We start from the raw sequence: 22,914 nt of genomic DNA, 5'->3' as shown, positions 1-22,914 counted from the left end.
CACCCGGAGCTGGAATGTACAGAACCTGGGAAGAAAAAACTATGAAATATTGGGCACAACGCTCGCTTTTTATCCCGTAATCCCGCACCCAGCACACGATATGAGACATGGCATGAAGGACGGAACATACCACATACCCCCAGCGTTTGTCATGCCCCCAGCACAATGCAGACACGCACACAAGGGACTACTTTGCTGGTACGGTTCTTTTACCTTTTAAATGTATATGTGGGCGTCTGCATAGCCTATGTCCTTCTGCTGCAACTGCCCTTTCCAACGCTGTATTGGGTGTTGTGATTGGTGCTGTGGTTCCTGAGATTACCCGCCTCAAAGGTTTGGGCTCTCTTTTTATTATATTAGTATAGATAGACAACAATAAAGTAAAGTTTGAAATCATCACCAATCTATTAACTCCTACTACTTGTCATGCTCCTCTCAATTTCGGAAAATTTGTAGTCAATACATTAAGATTTCACTGTTGTCTCCTCCGTTTTTGCTGATTTAGATGCTTTGGGCACTTTGCCACTGCTATTCAGTGCCAAAGTGCAATTGTTCCCTATTGTAAATTGTTGCAATGGATCAGTGACTCCATGATTGGCTTATTTGACTTACTTGTCAGACCCTAGTACAGTCCATCATATGAGCCCAGGGCCTGTAAATCAAATGCTGCTGCTGGGCTTGCAGCACTGGTTGTGCCACCCACAGAAGCAGCTTGTAAAATATGTCTCAGGCCTACCATTGCAGAGCCTGTGTACAGTCTGGAACTGCCATGTCCGCTTGGCAAGTGCACACACTTACCAGTCCCTAAACCTTCCCTTTTCTACATATTAGTCACCCCCATGGGCAGGGTGCATTATATGTGAAAGGTAGGACATGCCCTGATGTGTGAGGCATGTCCTGATAGTGAATTACAGCCAATTTCGTTTTTTATTTTTGCAAGGCGACCTGCTCCCATAGGCCAGAATGGGTAGTTTGATTATAACATCTTAAAATCCTAACTGACCCAGGGAACTAGGTAGAAATTCAAGTTTAGTATGGGTTTCATCATTCTGTGTTGGAAAATACAATTTTAGAAAGTAGGTATTTTCATGCCTGACCATCCAGCCTGTCTCTGCTAGCTTGTGCATTCCATGTCTGGTTTGTGAGTGACAGGGGCTGGGTTGGCACCAGGAGGCCAGGTGAGTCAGCATTGGGAGTGGTGGGAGGAGTAGCATCTGGGCCTGAATAGGGCTGTGCCTGCCTTCTACAATGCTGGCTCCACCTCCTATGGTGTGTCTGATGGCCCTGGCCCACAGTGACAAAGGAAGAAATTGTGCACTGGCAGAATGCACCCAGAACTGGTTTTGGCTGGACACAGGCACCCTCTGCCTTCAGAGGACAAAGGATTTTGTAGTATAAATATTGGGGCCCAGACCCCAGAACTTTAGATCACTACTGGGAATCAAGATGAACCTTTGCCAAGGAGAAGAACCAAGGAAGCTGAAGAAGGAGACTGCCCATGCTGTGCTGTTGCGGTTGGCCTGCAGTGGTTACTTTATTGCCAAGGAAAGGAGAAAAGGACCTTTGTGTGTACTTTTACTACCTTGAGGAAGATCTCCAGTGGCTTGAAGCTGAGCTTGCCTCCTGTCCTGAAGTCTCAGGGACACAAATACTTCCCCACCAGCTCCCCCTGAATTTCCTTGCTGGGAATTCTACTTGCGGAGAGATGCCTACTGTTGTTTGAGCCCTCTGAGAAGACTGCGTATCGCTGGAAACGTGATGCAACAAGGAGAAGCGTGTCACCGCCGCAGCAGTTGCCGTCGCATTGCTGAAGAAGTGTGACGCCGCCACAGCTGTTTGCCGTCGCATCATTGACGAAGCGTGTCGTATCATCAGAGAAGCGTGTCACCGCCGCAGAGGTCGCCGTCGCATCACGGGAGAAGCGTGTCGCAGGGCCTGTCGCGGCTCAGAAGTTACAGAGGTCGTCGCATGGCCGCCGGACGTGCATGCATCGCATCCATGTTGTCATCAAGGACACAATTTTGTCGAATTGCCCCATCTCGTCGCATCGCATCGAGGCGCCATCTTCTCGTATCCTCCCCTGGGCGTATTAAGAAATGCTGCATCAACTCCCCACACAGTAAGGAAGCGAGCCTCAACTCCCCTGCACAGCAGTAAGGACCCAACGCATCTAATCCCTTGAGTTTAAGGAACGATGCATCAACTTCCCTGCAAATTTTTTGCTTGTTTTGCGTGACTCATCTAAGGTACTTTGAGAGTAAAGTGTCGTATTTACCATCTACATTGAACCAAGCTATTTCTATCATTTCAAAGTCTATTTTAGATTACAGTATTGTGGATTTTTGTCGTTTGGTTTTGTGTTAAGTCTAGTAAAGATTACTTATTTTTCTAAACTGGTGTGGTGTCCATTTGTAGTGCTTTCTCTGTATTACTGTATGTGGTCACAAATGCTTCACACACTGCCTCTGCAATAATCCTGTCTGCTCGTGCCAAGCTACCAAGGGGGTGAGCTGGGGTTATTTTAGAAGTGTAGCCCCTTACCCTGACTACAAGCAAGGGTCCCTATTTGGTCAAACGTACCTACTTCTGCCAACTAGAGACCCCCAATTCCAACAGATCACCTCTAGTCTTAGGCACATAATGCCCTCCTGCACTTCTGTTAAATTAAATTCTGACATCTCTGGTTCTGCACACTAATTTCTTGACTCTATTTTTCTTTTTAGTAGTAAATTTCTTTTTACACTTTTCTCTGTATTTCTTTGTTTCTCCAATCTTTAGTTTTCTCAACTAAATCTCTAACATAAGCTCGCAAAGTCACTAAGCCCATTTCATGTATCTCTGTTTTCACTCCAATCCATTTGATAATTTCTCTGTAAATTTCTCATCCTGCTTAAATTCACCTCACATTCATCAGCTAATTCCTCCAGCTTGTTATGGACTTCCTTTGCACATGCAGCTGCTTCTCTGGTCGCATCTCTCATTCTATTTGCATTGGTTGACATTATTCTCTTTGAGTCAAGTGTTTTCTGTAAAAATTCTCCAAATTCAGGGAGGGGGGGGGGGGGCATATTTACGAGGGCCTCTATGCTTTTTGATGCATTCTCAGATTTGCAAGGACTTGTAAACCTGGGAACACTCCAAAATCTTACGCCTCTCAATGTGAGTCTTTATATCTTTATGTCTCCTTGTTTTTAGGTCGAGTCGCTGGACTAGAACGAAGCAGTTTCATGTGGCGAACCTGTGGTCATCAGTTCAAAACCAATCATAACCCTCCACATAAGCACAGGCCTCAGAGGACATGGCAGGTGTGGCTAGCTGTTGCCTACTCCTGTGTCTCTGGGTGGCCAGCATGTGGCCCATGGCAGCCTCCACTTACTACACCGAGCCGAGACGGGAGACCAAAGCAGGCAGCGCCCCCCACCCCTGTGGGCTGTTGGTACTTGAAACTGCCAGTGCAGAGCAGTCCTGCCTCACGTACAGTACACCCCACTACTGATACAGTATCAAGCCGGACTGGGCATCTCAGCCCCCACATGAACAAACCGTTGAACCATCAAACCTTGGCCAGAAACCAGTACTCCCATCTGTGGCCTCTCTGCAGAGGCCAGTGGAGGGCGATGCAGACAGCCAGGCTGCACCCTTAGGTGGACTAGTAACTACTGCTGAAAGATGAACCTCTGAGCCCACCTTGCAGGCATTCAATGTTCTGACCGGCAGCAGGTGCATGGAGCAACTGAGCTATCTTCCCGTCATGAGAGTGGAACATGAAGCTAAAGTTTATTTCTTTCCTACAGATAGAAGAGTTCAGTAAAATATGTGCATAAAAGCACTGCCACGCTTTGACAGCAACAGTTTCTACAAAAAACAGGAACCATAAGTAAGATGTGTGCATTGATTTATTTATGGTGCTTTGTAAAGCATCTCACAGTACCCTTGACGATCCAGTCGATAAAAAATAAAATAATCATCTAAGCTACTGAAAAGGATTCTATGCAAGAATTGTATGTAGATTTGTGCCTCCGTTTCTGAAATCCGGGCCAACAGAGCTTCTCGCGAAAGCATTAATTTATCAACGTTTTTAATGGCAGAGGATATTCTGAAAATGAATAAATAGGTCCATAGGATTGAATGTGGAGGTATTCCTTAATTGCGAATAGCAATTTGCGATTCGCAATTAAGGAATATGTAGGATTCGCAGGATTATTTGCAAATCCTACATACACAGCGTTTTGCGATTCTCAAACAGCGATTCTCTAAAAATCGCTATTTGAGAATTGCAAAATCAAAGTTTCCTACATATGGCCCTATATGAATACCAGATTATTACATTTTTCTGCGATAACGTAATAAATGGAACCTTCATTTTTGTACATATAAAGGGCTGCTGGCATTGCAGTAAACGCTGACACTGTGAGTGCTCCAGAGAGGGAAACATTTTTGCATGGAATTTGTCTAGTCTGTGTGCATCTTGAACTGAGCCCTGAGAAAAGCAAGCTTCTTCACAAATGTGTGTCTGTCAATTAATGTGTGAACTGATAAAACTGCTGCGCAAGGCGAGAAATGCATACAACAAGCACATCATCAACTGAAAAAAAGAGTACTTCAGATCGGAATTAGGGAATGCCAAGAATAGACCCCAAAAGCTTTTTGAACTGGTCAAATTCCAATCTAACAAACTGGCTAAAACAACGAAAGAATCCCCCAAATCGCTAATATCTGCAGACAAATTCTCCTCCTTCTTAGCTGATAAAATCACGGCATTAGGAATTGAACTTAGAACTACCACCTGCGCCAAACCCCCTCCTGCTCTGCCACACCCTTCCACTCCTACCTCTATGGCCTCCCCTAAAAACAAAGCCCGCTGGACGGACTTCAAATACTATAATGAAGACTCCATCTGAAAAATTCTCTCCAGCTTAAAACCAAACAATCACTTCAAAGATCCGCTTCCTTCCAACTGCCTCACCACCGCCTCCCAGTCCATCGTCCCCTGTTGGACTGCAATTATCAAAGCCTCTCTCCAGCAGGGCTTGATCCCGGACCCTTTGAAAGCTGGCCAAGTTCTCCCCATCTTAAAAAAACCTTCACTTGACCCAGCCTCTCCTGACAATTTTAGACCTATCTCCAATATCCCGCTGTTAGCCAAAGTATTAGAGAAGTGTGTTCAACAGCAACTAAGCCAGCATATTAACAACTTCCACCTACTAGATGACTTCCAATCTGGATTTAGACCTGGGCACAGCACCGAAACTGCTATGCTGCACATCGTGGACGATGCCCTCCAAGCCCTAGACCAAGGCAAAACCTGCCTTCTAATCCTTCTTGATCTATCCTCTGCCTTCGATACGGTCAACCATGAAAAACTACTTGAACGCCTCAAACTCAGGATAAGCCTGGATGGCGTGGTACTAGAATGGTGCAGATCCTTCCTCCACAATCGTTTCCAGAGATTTCTCATCAACGGCAATCTATCAGCTCCCACCCCGGTCACAGTCGGAGTCCCCCAAGGTTCAACCCTCTCCCCTACCCTCTTCAACCTTTACCTTGAGCCACTCACCGAAGTTCTCCGCTCCGCCAACATCTCCTACCATATGTATGCGGACGACATCCAATTATACATCAACATCTCCTCGCTCAATGAGATCCTCTCCCTGAACGAGATTCTGAAATTAACTGTCCACTGGCTAGCCAATAACCAACTCAAACTAAATGCAAAGAAAACTGAATTTCTCCTAATCTCCCCATCTAAAACCAACCCGGAGATCCAGATGTGGATTAAGGCCATCACAGCCCTGAATTGCCCACGACCATTGTGGACTCTGACAAATCCCTGGGCATAATCCTCGACAGTAACCTCAATATGAGAGACCACATTAACTCGATGGCCAAAGCAGCCAGATTCCACCTGAGCTACCTCTGGAAGCTGAAACCTTTCATCGATGCACCAGACTTAAAAACTGCAGTTCAAGCACTTGTCATCTCCAGACTGGAATACGGCTGTTCCACCCTCACAGGATTACCTAAGACCTCCTTAGCGCCTCTAAAAGCCTGCCTCAACGCGGCTGCCAGACTACTCACAGGTACCAGGAAGTTTGACAACATCTCTCCACACATGAAAGCGCTGAACTGGCTCCCCCTGGAGGCCAGAATCCAGTTGAAATTGACTTGCACTGTACAAAAGGCGCTTTACGCAAACTCCCCTGCTTATCTGGCACAGAAATTAGTGATATCCGGAGAAAGCAGAAACTTCAGGTCTGCCGGAAACCTACTGCTTCAACCTGCCTCCTTAAAAAAAAAATAGAACTTATAGCAGGGGGTTCACCGGAGCAGCACCACGAATCTGGAACTCTCTTCCACCCTCCATCAGAAAAATCCCTCTTTTAGCACGCTTCAAAACGGAGACGAAAACCTTCCTCATGGGTAAATTCTTCGCCTAAGGTCTGCCCAGAACCTCCTCATTGAGTGGGACTAATCTAAGACTACCGCCTCACATATCAAAAGCTACCCACGACGAATACATTTGGAACCTTGCTTTTGTTTCTGTCTATGACAATAAGTGCAACCATTCGTGTGGATCTGTTTGTCCCTGCACCTTAATCTTTTTGCTCAACAATGTATACCGTGTAACGTTTGATCTGTTTGTCCCTGCACCTTAATCTTTTATTTGCTCAACAATGTATACCGTGTAAAGCGCTCGGATACCCTCACGGGTCATGTTCGCGCTCTATAAAACACAAAAATAAAATAAATAAAATAAACATAAAATAAGAACAAAATAAAATAAATAAAATAAACATAAAATAAGAACACCGGTCTCTTAGTATTATCTTCTTGCTCGAGCACTGCAATTTCAGAAATACATTGTTAAACTGTCAAATAGTCTTGTTAGGTGTGTGCATTTTTTAATCGCCTAGGTTGTTAATATGTTATACTGAAGCAAACATGTATGGGTGTGCCCTGATTGTATCAGGGGCAGACATGAATGGAAGGCCTCTGAGAGATAAGAGACATTTGTAAAATTAACGGTGAATAAATACGATGCATTAAAACACGTTTTGAGTCCTTTTATAAAATGCTTAGAAAAAGGTGATGATTGTGAAGAGCTTTAAGTATGTTTTGTTTAACAATCTTGTTGCTGTCCATGCCATCACACCCTTCATGAGGGCCTCACAGTAACTGTTGAACAAATAAATGCAAGTAGATACGGGGCAGTTTTTATTGTGTTTAAAATTTCAGGACTATACATTCCCACTGCTTAATAAGCCTTCCTTTATCGCTGCATTCATTTGATTTAAAATGCACCATTTGCCAATCTTTTTTTAATTTCTTTCTCAGGAGAGGATCTCTCCGTAGACCCCAGGTTTGTCCATTGAACTTATTCACATCGCTAACTAGTGTTTTCTATTGGAAAGGGTAGAGCCAAAGCAGTCTTGCGTAGTACCCTAGCCCTCTTCAGAAGTCAGACTTGCTTGGCAACCCAGAAATTCTCAGAAATAATGTATGAGTTTTCTTTTATGAATGCCTCGAAGAACTGGATTTTTAGTCTATTTATCACAGGAATAGTGCTGAAAATCGCACCAAAAAGATGCCAATTTAAAAAAAACAATTCTTCACGGAGAGTACCTGCGAACCCTCATTATTGCCTCGCATATGTTTATTCGTTCTGCATATGCCCTACCAGTTTCAAATTCCACAAGCCGCCCCTGGGCAGGGGTAGAGCACATGGAGGGGTAGAGCGCACAAAAGGGAAGAGCATAGGCAGGGGTAGAGCATAGGCAGGGGTAGAGCATAGGCAGGGGTAGAGCACAGGGAGGGGGAGAGCACAGGCAGGTGGAGAGCATACGAGGGGTAGAGCGCACGGAGGGGTACAGCACACGGAGGGGTAGAGCGCACAGGAGGGTAGAGCGCAAAGAGGGGTAGAGCGCACAAAGGGGTAGAGCGCACAGAGGGGTAGAGAGCACAGAGGGTACAGTGTACGGAGGGGTAGAGCGCACAGAGGGTTTGAGCATAGGCAGGAGTTGAGCACAGGCAAGGGGAGCACAGGCAGGGGGAGAGCACAGAGAAGGGTAGAGCACAGGGAGGGGGAGAGCACACGGAGAGGGAGAGCACACAGAGGGGGAGAGCCCACGGAGGGGGAAAGCCCACGAGGGGTAGAGCACAGTAGGGGTAGTGCACAAGCAGGGGGGAGCATAGGCAGGAGGAGAGCACAGAGAGGAGGAGAGCACAGACAGGGGTAGAGCACAGGGAGGGGTAGAGCACAGGGAGGGGTAGAGCACAGGGAGGCGTTGAGCACAGGGAGGGGTAGAGAACAGGCAGGAGGGGAGCACAGGGAGGCGTAGAGCACAGGGAGGAGTAGAGCACAGGCAGTAGTAGGTCACAGGTAGGTGTAGGGCACAGGCAGTAGAAGGTCACAAGCAGGGGTAGAGCACAGGGAGGAGGAAAGCACAGGGAGGAGGAGAGCACATGGAGGAGTAAAGCACAGGGAGGGGAGGGGTAGAGAACAGGCAGGGGTAGAGCACTGGCAGGGGTAGGGTACACGGAGGGGTATAGCACAGGTAGGAGGAGAGCACAGGTAGGAGAGCACAGGTAGGAGAGCACAGGGAGGCGTAGAGCACAGGGAGGGGTAGAGCACAGGCAGTAGTAGGTCACAGGTAAAAGTAGGTCACAGGTGGGCGTAGGGCACAGGCAGTAGTAGGTCACAGGAAGGGGTAGAGCACAGGCAGGGGGAGAGCACAGAGATGAATAGAGCACAGGTACTGCTGTAAGTAGGTGTATGGTGACTTTGTGATTTAATTTAGCTATAGAATGTATTTGTTTGTTTGATTGAGTTTTGACTCAGCACACAAAGCAGACAAAAGTTATTAAGAGAAGAGTTTTTCTATAATAATAGAGAGCTGTGATTGGGTGAGCTATGATACGAGAGACAGTGATTGGCTGAACTGTCATACAGGAGCCGGTGATTGGCTGAGCTGTCATTCTCAGAGCTGGTGATATGCAGAACTAGGATACGAGAGCTGGTGATTGGGTGAACTATCACACGAATGCCGGTGATTGGCTGAGCTGTCAAACGGGAGCCGGTGATTGGCTGAGGTGTCATGCGAGAGCTGGTTATTGGCTGAGACCCGGTCAGCCTCAGTAGGTTTCTGCTGAGGATTAAAGCCCTCAGAGGGGAGTCACTGAGATCGATCCTCTTGTTTAATTTGCAAACAATTCGCGTAAAGAGAACAGAGAACTGAAGCCAAAAAACTGCGGGTAGGTCTGTACAGGTCTGGCAGAGAGGTCGGTTAAAGTGAGGGGGGGGGGGCGCAGTTGTCCCTCTCCTCCCTGTACAGCTCCTTCTCCTCTCATCTCCTCATACCTCTGGCCTTCCTTTGAGCCTCCTTGCTCCCCTCCCTATACAGCTCCCTCTCCTCCCATCTTCTGGTATGTCCGGCCTTCCTTTGAATCTCCTCCCTCCCCCCTCCACCTCCCGCCCTCCCTCTCTACTCCTCAACTGTCTCCTCCTACTTATGATCTCTTCTCTTCCCTTCTGCTCAACACCAGTAAAAATATCAATGTAACACCATCCACTCCTTTCTACCACCATCTTTCCCCACCTTCTACCCTTGCACCCCAAAACCCCCCGTTTCCCCACCTCTCCCTGTCCTCCCTCGCCTACGGCAGTCACTCCCTTAACCATCGAGCCACCCAACCCTCCATGCTCAGCCCTCCTCTCCCTGGAAAATAAAATTGATGATTCTCTCATCTCTTCCATTTCCCAGCTTGAATCGTCCATCTCACTTTTAAGTACTAAGTTATCCCATTGCCCTAACAACCTCCCGAGAAGTTCCTTGCTCCTGCGCCCCAATAAAGCCAACCACAGTCTGTCCTCCACAGACATCGCCAACTTACTAGCTAGCTACAAGACCATCAACGTCAATCCCCCTCCACTTTCCTCTCCTAATAATTCTACTCAAGTCACTATTCAGACCATCCTTTCTGTCAGAACTAACCGGCCTTTTTCTTCTTACCTGGCACCCTCATACAAGAATCTTATCCCTATCTCCCTTAACAGCCCAAACACCCCCATCACCAAAACAGTTGCGTCGGACCTGCATTGCTTGCTCCACAACTGCAGATCTGCAACCAAACACAAACTGGAAATTTCTGACACTATCAACCACTACAATTCAAACTTGACATGCTCTTCCTCACTGAGACCTGGTTTAATGACTCCTCTCATACTTTGTTTGATCTTCTGATAGCTACCGACTACTCTATCCTCAGAAACGACCGAACGGACAAAATTGGGGGAGGTGTCGCTATCATCTTCAGAAACTCCCTTAAAATGAAAGCCTCTCCTATCATCTTCTTCCGTACATTCGAATGCCTACCCCTAGAACTTCAAGTACATCGTGGCTTACGCTTCAGGTTCCATGCCATCTACTGCTCTTCCTTTTTGGAGGAACTCACAACTTCATCAGTGACCAATATTCTCAAAGTGACAGACAGATCTTCTTTGGTGACTTTAATCTCCACTGGGGCTCCTAGGAAGACTTGGCTGCCAACAAGCTGGCCACCTTTCTCTCAGCCAATGATCTTTACCAACACTGCTCGGAAATTAAACACCCTAAGGGCTCAATTCTGGCCTTTGTTATACCTAAAGCAGCCCTGCTTACTATTGCTCCCCCTATCCATGTAGACTGGTCAGACCACTTCCTCATTCCCTTCCATTTTCACCTTTTGCAAGTTATAACTCAAGGCCAAGCTAAAAGGACTTCTACCTGGTTCCGCAACACTAGAAACATTGATCTTGACACTGTGTGATTCTGCTATGCATTCACTTCCTAGACTAGACCCTGACGTGGATGTCAACGATCTCACCTCCCATTGCCTCTCAGTCCTAGCAGTCGAAATCGATAATGTCGTTCCAAAGCAAAAGAAAAAGACCCACCCCCTCAGCACCTTGGTTCAATAAAGCTCTCTATGATTAAAGGAAGAACCTTAGAAGCTTGGAGAAACATTGGAGACAATCTCCATCCACCTCCAATCTCTCTCATTTAGGTTCGGCAAGATCCAAATACCATAAGCACATATTCCATGAAAAAGCATCACATTTCAGATACCTGCTCGACTAAGCCAAAAACAGACCCAAAAAACTTTTAGCCCTTATCAGAAACCCACACTGCTCTCCCCAAACTATCAAGCCTGAGGATTCATCAAAGAAAGCAGCAGAATTCGCTATATTCCTTGATGAAAAGGTCAAATCACTAGTGGATCAGGTCACCGGCTCCACCCCCATTGAGGAGCGAAAATCCTTAGTTACCTGGCAGAACTTTGCTGCCATCTCAAGGATGATCTCCTCAAATGCATCCTCGAAACAAAACCCTCCAACCATTCTTCTTACCCCATCCCTAGTGTCATCGCCAGTGATTTCTACACCAATACTCTCTCTTACTCGACCAGGCTAGTCGTCAAGGCTCCCTCCCTGCTGCCCTCAAAACAGGACAGGTTATCTCTGCAATGCAAAGGACCTCAACAACTTCCGCCCCATGACCAACCTCCCTTTTGTTTCGAAAATCACACAAACATATGTGGCGAAACAACTTTCCCTACATATTATGGACAATAATCTCCTTGCAGCACTGAAACAGCCCTGCTGCGAGTGATCGATGATGCGCTGCATATAACAGATTCTGTGGGATCCTGCCTTCTGATTCTTCTTGACCTCTCTGCAGCCTTTGACACTGTTAATCACAACACTCTCCTTAACACTCTTCAACAGAGAATGGGTGTGGAAGGCACAGTACTCAAATGGTTTTGCCTCTTTCCTCCCAGACAGATCCCAAATGATCAAGATTGCAAACAGTCTCTCGTCTCCATTGGTGGTTGGTCATGGCGACCCTCAAGGTTCTTTCCTCGCTCCCACTCTGTCCAATCTTTATCTGGAACCATAAGGGAACCTTCTAAGCAAATCTGGAATCCTCTACCATCTCTATGCGGATGACACCCAAATCTACCTCAAGGTGTCTTCCGCACACAATCTATCACTACTCAACTTTACTCTATTCACAGTTGGATGAGAGTTCACAACTCATTCTCAAACCCTCCAAAACTGAATTCCTCTCCTATCTACCTCTCTCTCCCCTCCTCCTGTTCAGTCCTGGATGGATCAGCTGAATTTACTCAACAATAAACCCATCATTGTGGACTGCGCTAAATCCCTAGGTGTTACACTTAACAAAAGACTCAACCTAATCTCCCACATCAACTCCACTGCTAAGAACGCACGTTACCAGCGGCACCTTCTATGGGGGATTTGTCGATTCTGCCCAGAGAAAGACCTAAAACCCTTGGTCCAATCGCTGGTTCTCTCTAGACCGGATTACTGCAATTATCTTCTGACTGGCCTACCCAAATCCCACCTCTCTCCCCTCAAATCTGTCCTCCATTCAGCAGCTCGCCTAATTTCAGGGTCCAAACGAAGTGACCACATCACTCCTATCCTGTCTTCTCTTCGATGGCTTCCCATCAAGGAAAGATCTATTTACAAAACTTCCTGCATCACCCATAAAGCCTTGCAAACTTCCTCCCTGGTGATTACCTGGTGAATAAACTGAAAATGTATGGAGGCTCGAGACCTTCTCGGAATGCGGAAAAGTTTCTGCTTGAGCCCCCCTCCTTCAAAAGGGAAAGACCGATAGCTCAATCGTTCTCAGGTAATGCGGTGAGAATCTGGTACTCGCTTCCTCTTCTGCTCCGTGCCACCACCTCGATCCGGATCTTCCAAGCTGAACTCAAATCTCTTCTCTTCCAAAGACACTTTCAGAACTAATACCTTCATTCTCAGACCCCTTTAGGAAATGTGTTCATCATTGTAAATTTGTAATATTTTCTTGTACATTCCTCACGCTTGCTTGCTGTGTTTGATATTGTGCTCTTGCTTTCTATGGTTTAGCCTACCTATTCTAGTCTCCTGTTTATTTTTGTAACGTTCTCTTTTGTAACATTTATCTAATGTAACGTTACTGGTTCTATTGTACAGCGCTCTGGCACCTTCGGGAAAAGTCTGCGCTTTATAAAAATGCATTAAATAAATAAATAAAATAAAAATAAATAAAGAGGGGCGGACACGACTTTCACTTCACACAAGTTTGGTGTAAGGTGGAGCTCCGGTCTCACACCAGGACAGGTCTGCCCCTCGCCTCAGCCGGAAGTTGTCACTTAAAGGAGTGGGAAGAGGTGGGGCTCTATTGTTACACCAGGCGGAGGTCTGTACATGGCCAGAGTAGGAAGAAGGAGTGCACGCCCCCAGTGAAGGTGCCATTGATGGTGCGGAGGTGCTCCCAGGTGTCTGCGTTGTACAAGGACAGCTGCCCACCCTCATAGTCCAGGTAGAAGCCCAGCCTCCGGGGGAGCGGACGGGGGTACAGGTCAGTGGGAGAGAAGGCGAGAGTCTCGTACAGATCTTCATCCCACCTCTGCACATCCCAGACCCCGCCCTCAAGGGACTCTCTGGTAAACCCTCCTCCAAGAGTCTCTCCTGCGACCCCCACATCCCCCCACTCCTCCTCCTGCAGCTGCTGCACCTCCCAGTAATGCCTCCCCGAGGTGAACCCCTCCCGCCCCAGCACAGAGGGGCAGAGAGTGAATCTCCTGGGATTGTCTGGCCGGGGCTGCGGTCTCGCTGCATATGTCACACGTCTCCCGTCCTCCGACAGGGTCAGGTCTTCATGAGCCGTGTCTGGATCCAGAGTCACCAGCGCTGCAGAGAGAGAGAGAGAGAGAGAGTTAATGACACTGTGTGACCTCAGACAAGTCACAGTCCCACGAGAGACCCCAGTGCTGCAGAGAGAGGGGAGAGAGTTAATGACACACTGTGTGACCTCAGACAAGTCACTGTCCCACTGAGTGACCCTAGCACTACAGAGAGAGTTAATGAGACAGTGTGTGAACTCAGACAAGTCACTGTTTCCAGAGACCCCAGCACTGCAGAGAGTAGAGAGATAATGACACACTGTGTGACCTCAGACAAGTCACTGTCCCACCCAGAGACCCCAGCACTGCAGAGAGAGGAGGGAGAGGTAATGTCACACCGTGTGACCTCAGACAAGTCACTGTCCCACCCAGAGACCCCAGCACTGCAGAGAGAGGAGTTAATGACACACTGTGTGACCTCGGACACGTCACTGTCCCACCCTCAGACCCCAGCACTGCAGAGAGAGGAGAGAGAGTTAATGACACACTGTGTGACATCAGCCAAGTCACTGTCCCACCAGAGACCCCAGCACTGCAGAGAAAGGAGAGAGTTAATGACACACTGTGTGACCTCAGGCAAGTCACCGTCCCACCCAGAGACCCCAGCACTGCAGAGAGAGGAGAGAGAGTTAATGACACACTGTGTGACCTCAGACAAGTCACCGTCCCACCCGGAGACCCCGGCACTGCAGAGAGGAGAGAGTTACTGACACACTGTGTGAACTCAGACAAGTGACCATCCCACCCAGAGACCTGGGCACAGCAGAGAGAGAAGAGAGAATTAATGTCACACTGTGTGACCTCAGACAAGTCACCGTCCCACCCGGAGACCCCGGCACTGCCGAGAGAGGAGAGAGAGTTAATGACACACTGTGTGACCTCAGACAAGTCACCGTCCCACCCGGAGACCCCTGACAAGTCACTGTTCCACCTAGAGACCCCAGCACTGCAGAGAGGAGAGAGTTAATGACAGACTGTGTGACCTTAGACAAGCCACTGTCCCACTGAGTGACCCTAGCACTACAGAGAGAGTTAATGAGACAGTGTGTGAACTCAGACAAGTCACTGTTTTCAGAGACCCCAGCACTGCAGAGAGTAGAGAGTTAATGACACACTGTGTGACCTCAGACAAGTCACTGTCCCACCCAGAGACCCCAGCACTGCAGAGAGAGGAGGGAGAGGTAATGTCACACCGTGTGACCTCAGACAAGTCACTGTCCCACCCAGAGACCCCAGCACTGCAGAGAGAGGAGTTAATGACACACTGTGTGACCTCGGACACGTCACTGTCCCACCCTCAGACCCCAGCACTGCAGAGAGAGAAGAGAGAGTTAATGACACACTGTGTGACATCAGCCAAGTCACTGCCCCGCCTAGAGACCACAGCTCTGCAGAGAGAGGAGAGAGGGTTAATGACAGACTGTGTGACCTTAGACAAGCCACTGTCCCACCCAGAGACCCCAGCACTGCAGAGAGGAGAGAGTTACTGACACACTGTGTGAACTCAGACAAGTGACCATCCCACCCAGAGACCTGGGCACAGCAGAGAGAGAAGAGAGAATTAATGACACACTGTGTGACCTCAGACAAGTCACCGTCCCACCCGGAGACCCCGGCACTGCCGAGAGAGGAGAGAGAGTTAATGACACACTGTGTGACCTCAGACAAGTCACCGTCCCACCCGGAGACCCCTGACAAGTCACTGTTCCACCTAGAGACCCCAGCACTGCAGAGAGATGGGAGAGAGTTAATGACACACTGTGTGACCTCAGACAAGTCACTGTCCCACCCAGAGACCCCAGCACTGCAGAGAGATGGGAGGGAGTTAATGACACACTGTGTGACCTCAGACAAGTCACTGTCCCACCCAGAGACCCCAGCACTGCAGAGAGGAGAGGGTTAATGACAGACTGTGTGACCTTAGACAAGCCACTGTCCCACCCAGAGACCCTAGCCTGCAGAGAGAGAGGAGAGAGTTAATGACACACTGTGTAACCTCAGACAAGTCACTGTCCCACCAAAGACCCCAGCACTGCAGAGAGATGGGAGGGAGTTAATGACACACTGTGTGACTTCAGACAAGTCACTGTCCCACTGAGTGACCCTAGCACTGCAGAGAGAGTTAATGAGGCACTGTGTGACCTTAGACAAGTCACTGTCCCGCCCAGAGACCCCAGCACTGCAGAGAGGAGAGTAAATTGCTAGTTGTGTGACCTCAGCAAACCTTTTCTAACTTACAGGCAGGAGCACTGCAGAGATGAGAGTTTGTGTGTATTCCGCCCCCTCCTAGGGAAGTCCAACCAGCTTTCCCTCAGACCATTTGGCAAATCGCAACTTTAATAGGAATATGAAAGGGAGAGCAATTGATTGTATGTTGGCTTCACCTGATCACTGTTCGTTTTGGGTTTGAAAGAATCTGTAACTAACAAGTTCTTACCTTTGGTAAGACACATATTAGTTATAGATTCCTTACCTTAGAATGACCCCCAGGCGTCATATTGGATCTGGAGAATTTTCTCTGTAGCAGTACCCCTGCGATGTCCTCCCGGCGACCATGACGCCGGGCACGGAGTCGACCGACATCACCTACCGACGTGCAGGGGTACTGCTACAGAAAAGTTCTCTAGCTCCAGTAAATGTAAATGTAAATGTATTGCGATTTATATAGCGCACGTATCACCCGAAGGCATCAAGGCGCTTGCCTTGGGAACCCGTCCTGGTATTCCCCTGTGAGATAACCCCAGCAGAGTATCCACAAGGTGAAAGCCAGGCATCCCGCCGCGAGGGGCCGTAGTGGAGATTAAGCAAGCTATTGCCCAGAGTCGCAGAGTGTGAACCCGTGAGTCGAGTAGGCACCAGAACGAGAATTATCGAGTCCGTGGAATTTTTTGAGCCCAAGACCCGCCGAGGCAGGGAATTGAACCCTGGTCCAGGACCGATCTCAGCTTCCGGGTCTGCCGCCTCTAACCCCTGAGCCACACTTCTCCACCCCTGAGCCACACTTCTCCAGTCTGACCCCTGGGGGTGATTCTAAGGTAAGGAATCTGTAACTAATGATCTCTTTCAGATTGTAGCAGCAACCATATCCCACTCACTGTGAATAAGGCTTCCCACCTGTGATTACTCTATGTTCAAAGGTGTAAGAATAAAACGGGACCCAGCAGACCCAGATGCAAACCTATTACTGAGAATAAGGATGCTTTTTCAACATGTTTGCCTTATGAGCCTGGCCCGTGTTGTTTTACAAGAAATTTTCTAAAATGTATGCGCTGCTATTTCGCAAATCCTATTGTTTATTCAAGTTCCCTTTGAGGCAAGATTTTATAAATGGCTTGACGCACTGGTTCCGCAGTTCATGAACAGTTAAAAAAAAGCCCTTCATTTGTACCCAAGATCCCCTCAGGACAAAGAATGCACACAGCATATATAAGCACACACTGGAAGTATGTAGGAAGAAGATAAGGCGGTAAGGATGGGAAGATTCAATAGAAGCATGGTGGGTAAAGGACTCCGATTCTGGGAGGTTGTTAATAGCCCCTGCTTCTCAAATCCTGCATTGCCTAGCGTGGAGTCTCCATCTGTGAGTCATGGTTAAATCCTTACTCTGAAGAGTTCCAAACAGAAGAGACAGAGACTTGTTCCTCAGAAACAGAGGGTGAAGAGCCTTTGTTTACTACAGAACTGCAAGCATTCCGTAATACAACAGATGACGGAGGGCCACAGGAGCATTCCGTAATACAACAGATGACGGAGGGCCACAGGAGCATTCCGTAATACAACAGATGACGGAGGGCCACAGGAGCATTCTATAATAATGCTGGCCAGGGCTTGCGCCAAAGTCAGTCAGAGATCACCACTCCCAAGTCAGGGCAAGGGGGTTACACGCCAAGATAACCCCTGCTCACCCTCTAGGTAACGTGGCGCGAGCAGCAAGGCTATGTAGGTTAAGTATTTGCGCACGACCCCCACCAGCAACAACCTCCAGGGCCCCCCAAAAAAACTCCACACAAGGTATATATGAAAATAGCCTTTGTATTAAAAAGAACACGTTAGATAGGAACACACACTTTACAAGGTGCCAGAGGCACGGGCAGGATTTACAAGGGACTATGTACAGGACCGGGCCAAGGGACCACTGCTAGGAATATGCACTTGGTGGAATTGGCATTAGAACATATAACAACTGGGAGCTTCATAGAACTAGCATTAGAACTCACTCTAACCAGCAGCAACATACATGAGGCATAGGATATTCAAGAGGGAAAAATGATAAGGCACATAACGCATTCGAAGCCCCTGCAGGGGGGCAACACAGAATAACTCGCAAGAATCAAATTTAACATTATCCAATAACTTTCAACAGGCCAACTGGCATTTCTGGGGCTAGGACGCCCAATGTCGCAATGTCAGGACAGTCTGCAGGGAGCCGTGAATAAACCTACACGTGGCAGCTGCCCACGAAGTGCTGGGCAGCTGTAGATGATGCGGCCAACGTTGGAGTCCTTCCTGTGGGACTCGATTTTACCCCCTTCCATGCTGGTGACGAACCCCAACCGTCATGCACTACGGTGCTCGTGTGCTGATGACGGCTGGGGTTCGTCATGGCCCGCCTGTGTTCGTCCGGCGGCCGCACACGGGAAAAATCGCGGCCGCACGGAAGGGGTTACTAGGGGACCTCCTGGAGCTCCGGGGCTCTGTGGACAATTAGGGCCTTGAGCCCCTCGCGGCTCTTCAACTAATTGTGGCCCTGTTGAGCCTTTTGGGCTCACTCACTATGCAGGGGGCATCGTTGGAGTCCTTCCCGGGCTCGAGAACAGAGAAAGGGGCCCCCGGGGACCTCGCAGGCACCCGGCACTTCCCTGGGCAGATGAGCGACCCGGAGTCCGCCCGCACTCACCGGTCGTCAGAGGCGGCGGCTCCTCGGAGCCTCAGGTCCTTTCTGCGGGGCTCCTCAGTGTGGCGGTGGCGGGGCCCTCTCCTCTGGGGAGCCTCGCCGGAGCCAGCTCTCACTTCTCGGCAGGCAGTGAGGGGCTTCGGCCAGACAGCAGAGTTCCCGGGACTTCCAAGTGCACGTGGGGAAGCCCTCAGGGTTGGGCCAATCTCTGCGCGGCCCAGCAATGACGCGGCAGGAGTCCCGGCGGCTGGAGCCAATGAACGTGCAGCAATGCTTTCTCCGGGGCCGCCAATGGCAATGCGGCCCTGGATAGGGAGGCGGGCGCAGTGCCTCTCCGGCTGACTCCGGGCTGCGGCGGTGACGAGGACAATCTCAGGGCAATGCCGGGTGGGCACCGGCGCGGTTAAAAGTGTCCATAAATCGAGGTGGGCACTCGATGGGGATCCGAAACAGAGCAGGGTCCCTGGGTAGGGTAGGCACCTGTCAGGGGATGCTACGATCGGCAAGCAGCGGCGAGGGCAGCCGCGAGAGGGGAAATAAAGCGCTTCCCAAGCGCAGGCAGAAAGTAGAGCGCTTCCCAAGCGCTAGGCAGAAAGTAGAGCGCTTCCCAAGCGCTAGGCAGAAAGTAAAGCTCTTCCAGGCGCTAGGGTCTCAGAAAAGCAGCAGAGTCTTGGTAGAGTCCAGGACAGCAGTAGTTCAGGGGCTGGGCAGGGCTCAGGGAGGCAAGCCTTCGCCTGAGCCCAAGCAGCAGCACGCCCCTGGCAGGATTCAAGTCAGAAACAAGAACATTTTCAGAGTGTCACAGCACCCTTTTTATACACAACATCCTTTGTCTAAAGGGGCAGGCAGGGGGAGAACCAGCTAGAACTGGTTATGGGGGATTCTTTTCACTGGCCAGGCTAGGGACATCAGACGCACCCCAGGGGGTGGAGTCAGCATTGTGTGGGGAAAACCCAGCCTCATTCAGGACCCTCAAACCAGACAGTCAATCCACAAGCAGGCCCAGGCTCACTCCTCCCCTCACATCAGCATGCTAAACACTCCATTCACCACCGGGGCAGACCCTCCCAGACTCTTGGAGCCAGGCTCACCAGCCAGCCTCAGCCAATCACACGCCAGACACAAATTACACAAACATGCCAACTTCTAAAAGTGGCGCTTCTACACTAGACACAATCATACCGCATATACCATTGCGCAGCATTCAATCTCACGAGTTCGCACATACCAGACTCGACCCTGCACACCCCACGCATCAGGAACTACCAGGAACACATACATTCCCCATGCATTCCTATGGGAGGGTAGGCCTCTCTCACCAAACGCACTCAGAGTGGGAATCACCATCCCCAGGTTACATATAACCAGAAAAAACTTCAGGGGTGAACCTGCCAGAAGGGCCAAGTCCAACACAACCCCCATCCAGCCAAAACGCAGGGCAGACCAATCACCACCATGATGGACTTCCCTGCTTTGGGCGATAGAACACGGATGCGGCCCGCACTGCAGGGACACCCACTGGTTCTACGCCACTTTGATCCATAAGACATGCACAGACTTTAAAAAAAACACAGGCCCAACCAGGCTACCCCACTGGTACTCTCGAGTTGTCCACGACTAGGACCAGGCCCTAGGCCACCCAGATACCACTGGTCCCTGCCAATCCGGAGTGGGGGGTGGAAACCCCTGGCCCACAATAGCCATTCTCCACTCCCTTTCTCAGTGTAGCTCCAACTACCACTGCTCCTTCCACCTAGGGTCCGCACCCTCAGGCTGGCCAGAGGTCACGGGCAAGAATGCCCCACCCTACCTCTACTTCTGAGGTTCCGCGCTCTCCCAGGAGAAGCACCCTCAGAACACACTCCCCTACCAGTCTTGGACTTTACTCCCTCCACTGGTGTACCACCTGGGAACTAATGTCACCGGATGCCTAGGGGTCAGACTCCCTCTGACCCCCTTCCAGTTACGCACCCTCCCATGTAGAACAGGGTCCTTCCACTTAAGGTGGGCCCCACATGCTCTCAGGGCAGTACCACGACACTCAGCCAAGAACCCTAAGGATCCCCGCTAGGCCCGTACCACCCCTTCTGGGAAACACAGGGTCTCTTCCTTTGGAATAAGCCCCACCTGTGTCCACAGGAGTACGCCTAGGAGACACACCGGCCAGGACACTGGCTACAGTCGCCCTGCCGTCCAGATCCGGAAACACAGACTACTGGCTCCCCAACCGCGGGCAGTACCCTTTGGCCAGATGCCTGGCGCACCAGGACTTCAACAAGATGAAAATAAAATCTAAGACTTTCTCTCCTCCTTCAGCAGGCAGGCAACCACTGTAGGTCAATACCCCATACAGCTTACCCGGTTCCTCCTCTTCAGGCAGGAGTTCCCTCTTGTACTAGGATGAGCCGCGACCACGTCAGCAGGGCTCAGAGTTCAGCTCTCCCCAAGGCAAGCCGCGATCCAATCAGCAGGGCTTCCTTGTCCGGGATACAACTTAACGTTCATTTCAGCAAGATGAGCCGCGACAACGTCAGCAGGGCTCAGTGTTCAGCTCCCCCCAAGGCAAGCCGCAATCCAAACAGCAGGGCTTCCATACCCGGGATACAACTTAACATTCATTCGGCAGGGTAAGGGAGACACATGACGCATAAAACACATTCAGCGGTGTACGGAACACATGATGCATCAAACGCATTCAGCGGGGTAAGGAAGGACATATGACGCTTAAAACATATTCAGCGGTGTACAGAACACATGATGCATCAAACACATTCAGCGGTGTAAGGAAGGACACATGACGCATAAAACACATTCAGCGGTGTACGGAACACATGATGCATCAAACACATTCAGCGGGGTAAAGAAGGACACATGATGCATAAAACACATTCAGCGGTGTACAGAACACATGATGCATCAAACACATTCAGCGGGGTAAGGAAGGACACACTTATCGTTGATTCAGCAAGCTCCCCATTCCAGAGAACTTACACTCCATTATTCAGCACAACTCAATATTCATCCACACACCCCCTCCCAGACTGGTAAGACAGTTTCTACCGCCCCTGGTTTCTCAACCTGACCCCATGTGGCACAGGTACCATTACTCCAGGGAAGGGACAGGGACCACGCACATTGAACACAATTACGCTGCCACCACTGGATCCCACCCTTCTGGTGAATCCAGAAAACACATTGCACTTAGGGAGATGATCTGACCTCCTGAGCTAGGGCCACCTAACTCACAGTGTACAAGAAACACATTTTCCACAGAACAGACATTTCTAGCAACCTTGCCAAGGTCAGTCAGAGATCACCACTCCCAAGTCAGGGCAAGGGGGTTACACGCCAAGATAACCCCTGCTCACCCTCTAGATAACGTGGCGCGAACAGCAAGGCTAAACTCGGAGGCTATGTAGGTTAAGTATTTGCGCGCGCACCCACCAGCAACAACATCCAGGGCCCCCCACAAAAGGAAATCCACACAAGGTATACATGAAAATAGCTTTTGTATTAGAAAAAGACACATTAGATAGGAACACACTTTACAATGTGCCAGGGGCACGGGCAGAGTTTACAGGGGACTATGTACAGGACAGGGTCAGAGGACCACTGCCAGGAATATGCACTTGGTGGAATTTGCATTTCGAACATATAACAACTGGAAGCTTCATAGAACTAGCATTAGAACTCACTCTAACCAGCAGCAACATACATGAGGCATAGGATATTCAAGAGGGAAAAATGATAAGGCACATAACGCATTTGAAGCCCCTGCAGGGGGGCAACACAGAATAACTCTCAAGAATCAAATTTAACATTAGCCAATAACTTTCAACAGGCCAACTGGCCTTTCTGGGGCTAGGACGCCCAATGTCACAATGTCAGGACAGGCTGCAGGCAGCCGTGAATAAACCTACACGTGGCAGCTGCCCACGAAGTGCTGGGCAGCTGTAGATGATGCGGCCAACGTTGGAGTCCTTCCTGTAGACTCGATTTTACTAGGGGACCACCTGGAGCTCCGGGGCTCTGTGGACAATTAGGGCCTCGAGCCCCTCACGGCTCTTCAACTAATTGTGGCCCTGTTGAGCCTTTTGGGCTCACTCACTATGCGGGGGGCATCGTTGGAGTCCTTCCCGGACTCGAGAACAGAGGGAGGGGCCCTGGGGGACCTCGCAGGCACCCGGCACTTCCCTGGGCAGATGAGCGATCCGGAGCCCGCCCACACTCACCGGTCGTCGGAGGTGGCAGCTCCTCGGGGCATCAGCTCCTTTCTGCGGGGC

General features: G+C 49.6%; 1 protein-coding gene across 1 annotated transcript in view; it reads right to left on the bottom strand.

Moving 5' to 3' along the window:
• Positions 1 to 2,727: 2,727 nt before the first annotated feature.
• LOC147672112 (E3 ubiquitin-protein ligase TRIM39-like) overlaps positions 2,728 to 22,914 on the bottom strand; it is a 158,210-nt gene continuing 138,023 nt past the window's right edge. The window contains exon 6 of the mRNA XM_086948025.1: positions 2,728 to 13,744. Within this exon, the coding sequence (XP_086804151.1) occupies positions 13,236 to 13,744 (509 nt within the window). The 3' untranslated portion in view covers positions 2,728 to 13,235. The remainder of the gene's footprint in view (positions 13,745 to 22,914) is intronic.

This window comes from Lissotriton vulgaris, unplaced genomic scaffold (assembly GCF_964263255.1).
Source record: "Lissotriton vulgaris unplaced genomic scaffold, aLisVul1.2 SCAFFOLD_996, whole genome shotgun sequence".
Classification (NCBI taxonomy): domain Eukaryota; kingdom Metazoa; phylum Chordata; class Amphibia; order Caudata; family Salamandridae; genus Lissotriton; species Lissotriton vulgaris.
This window is presented reverse-complemented; position numbering and strand designations above follow the sequence as displayed.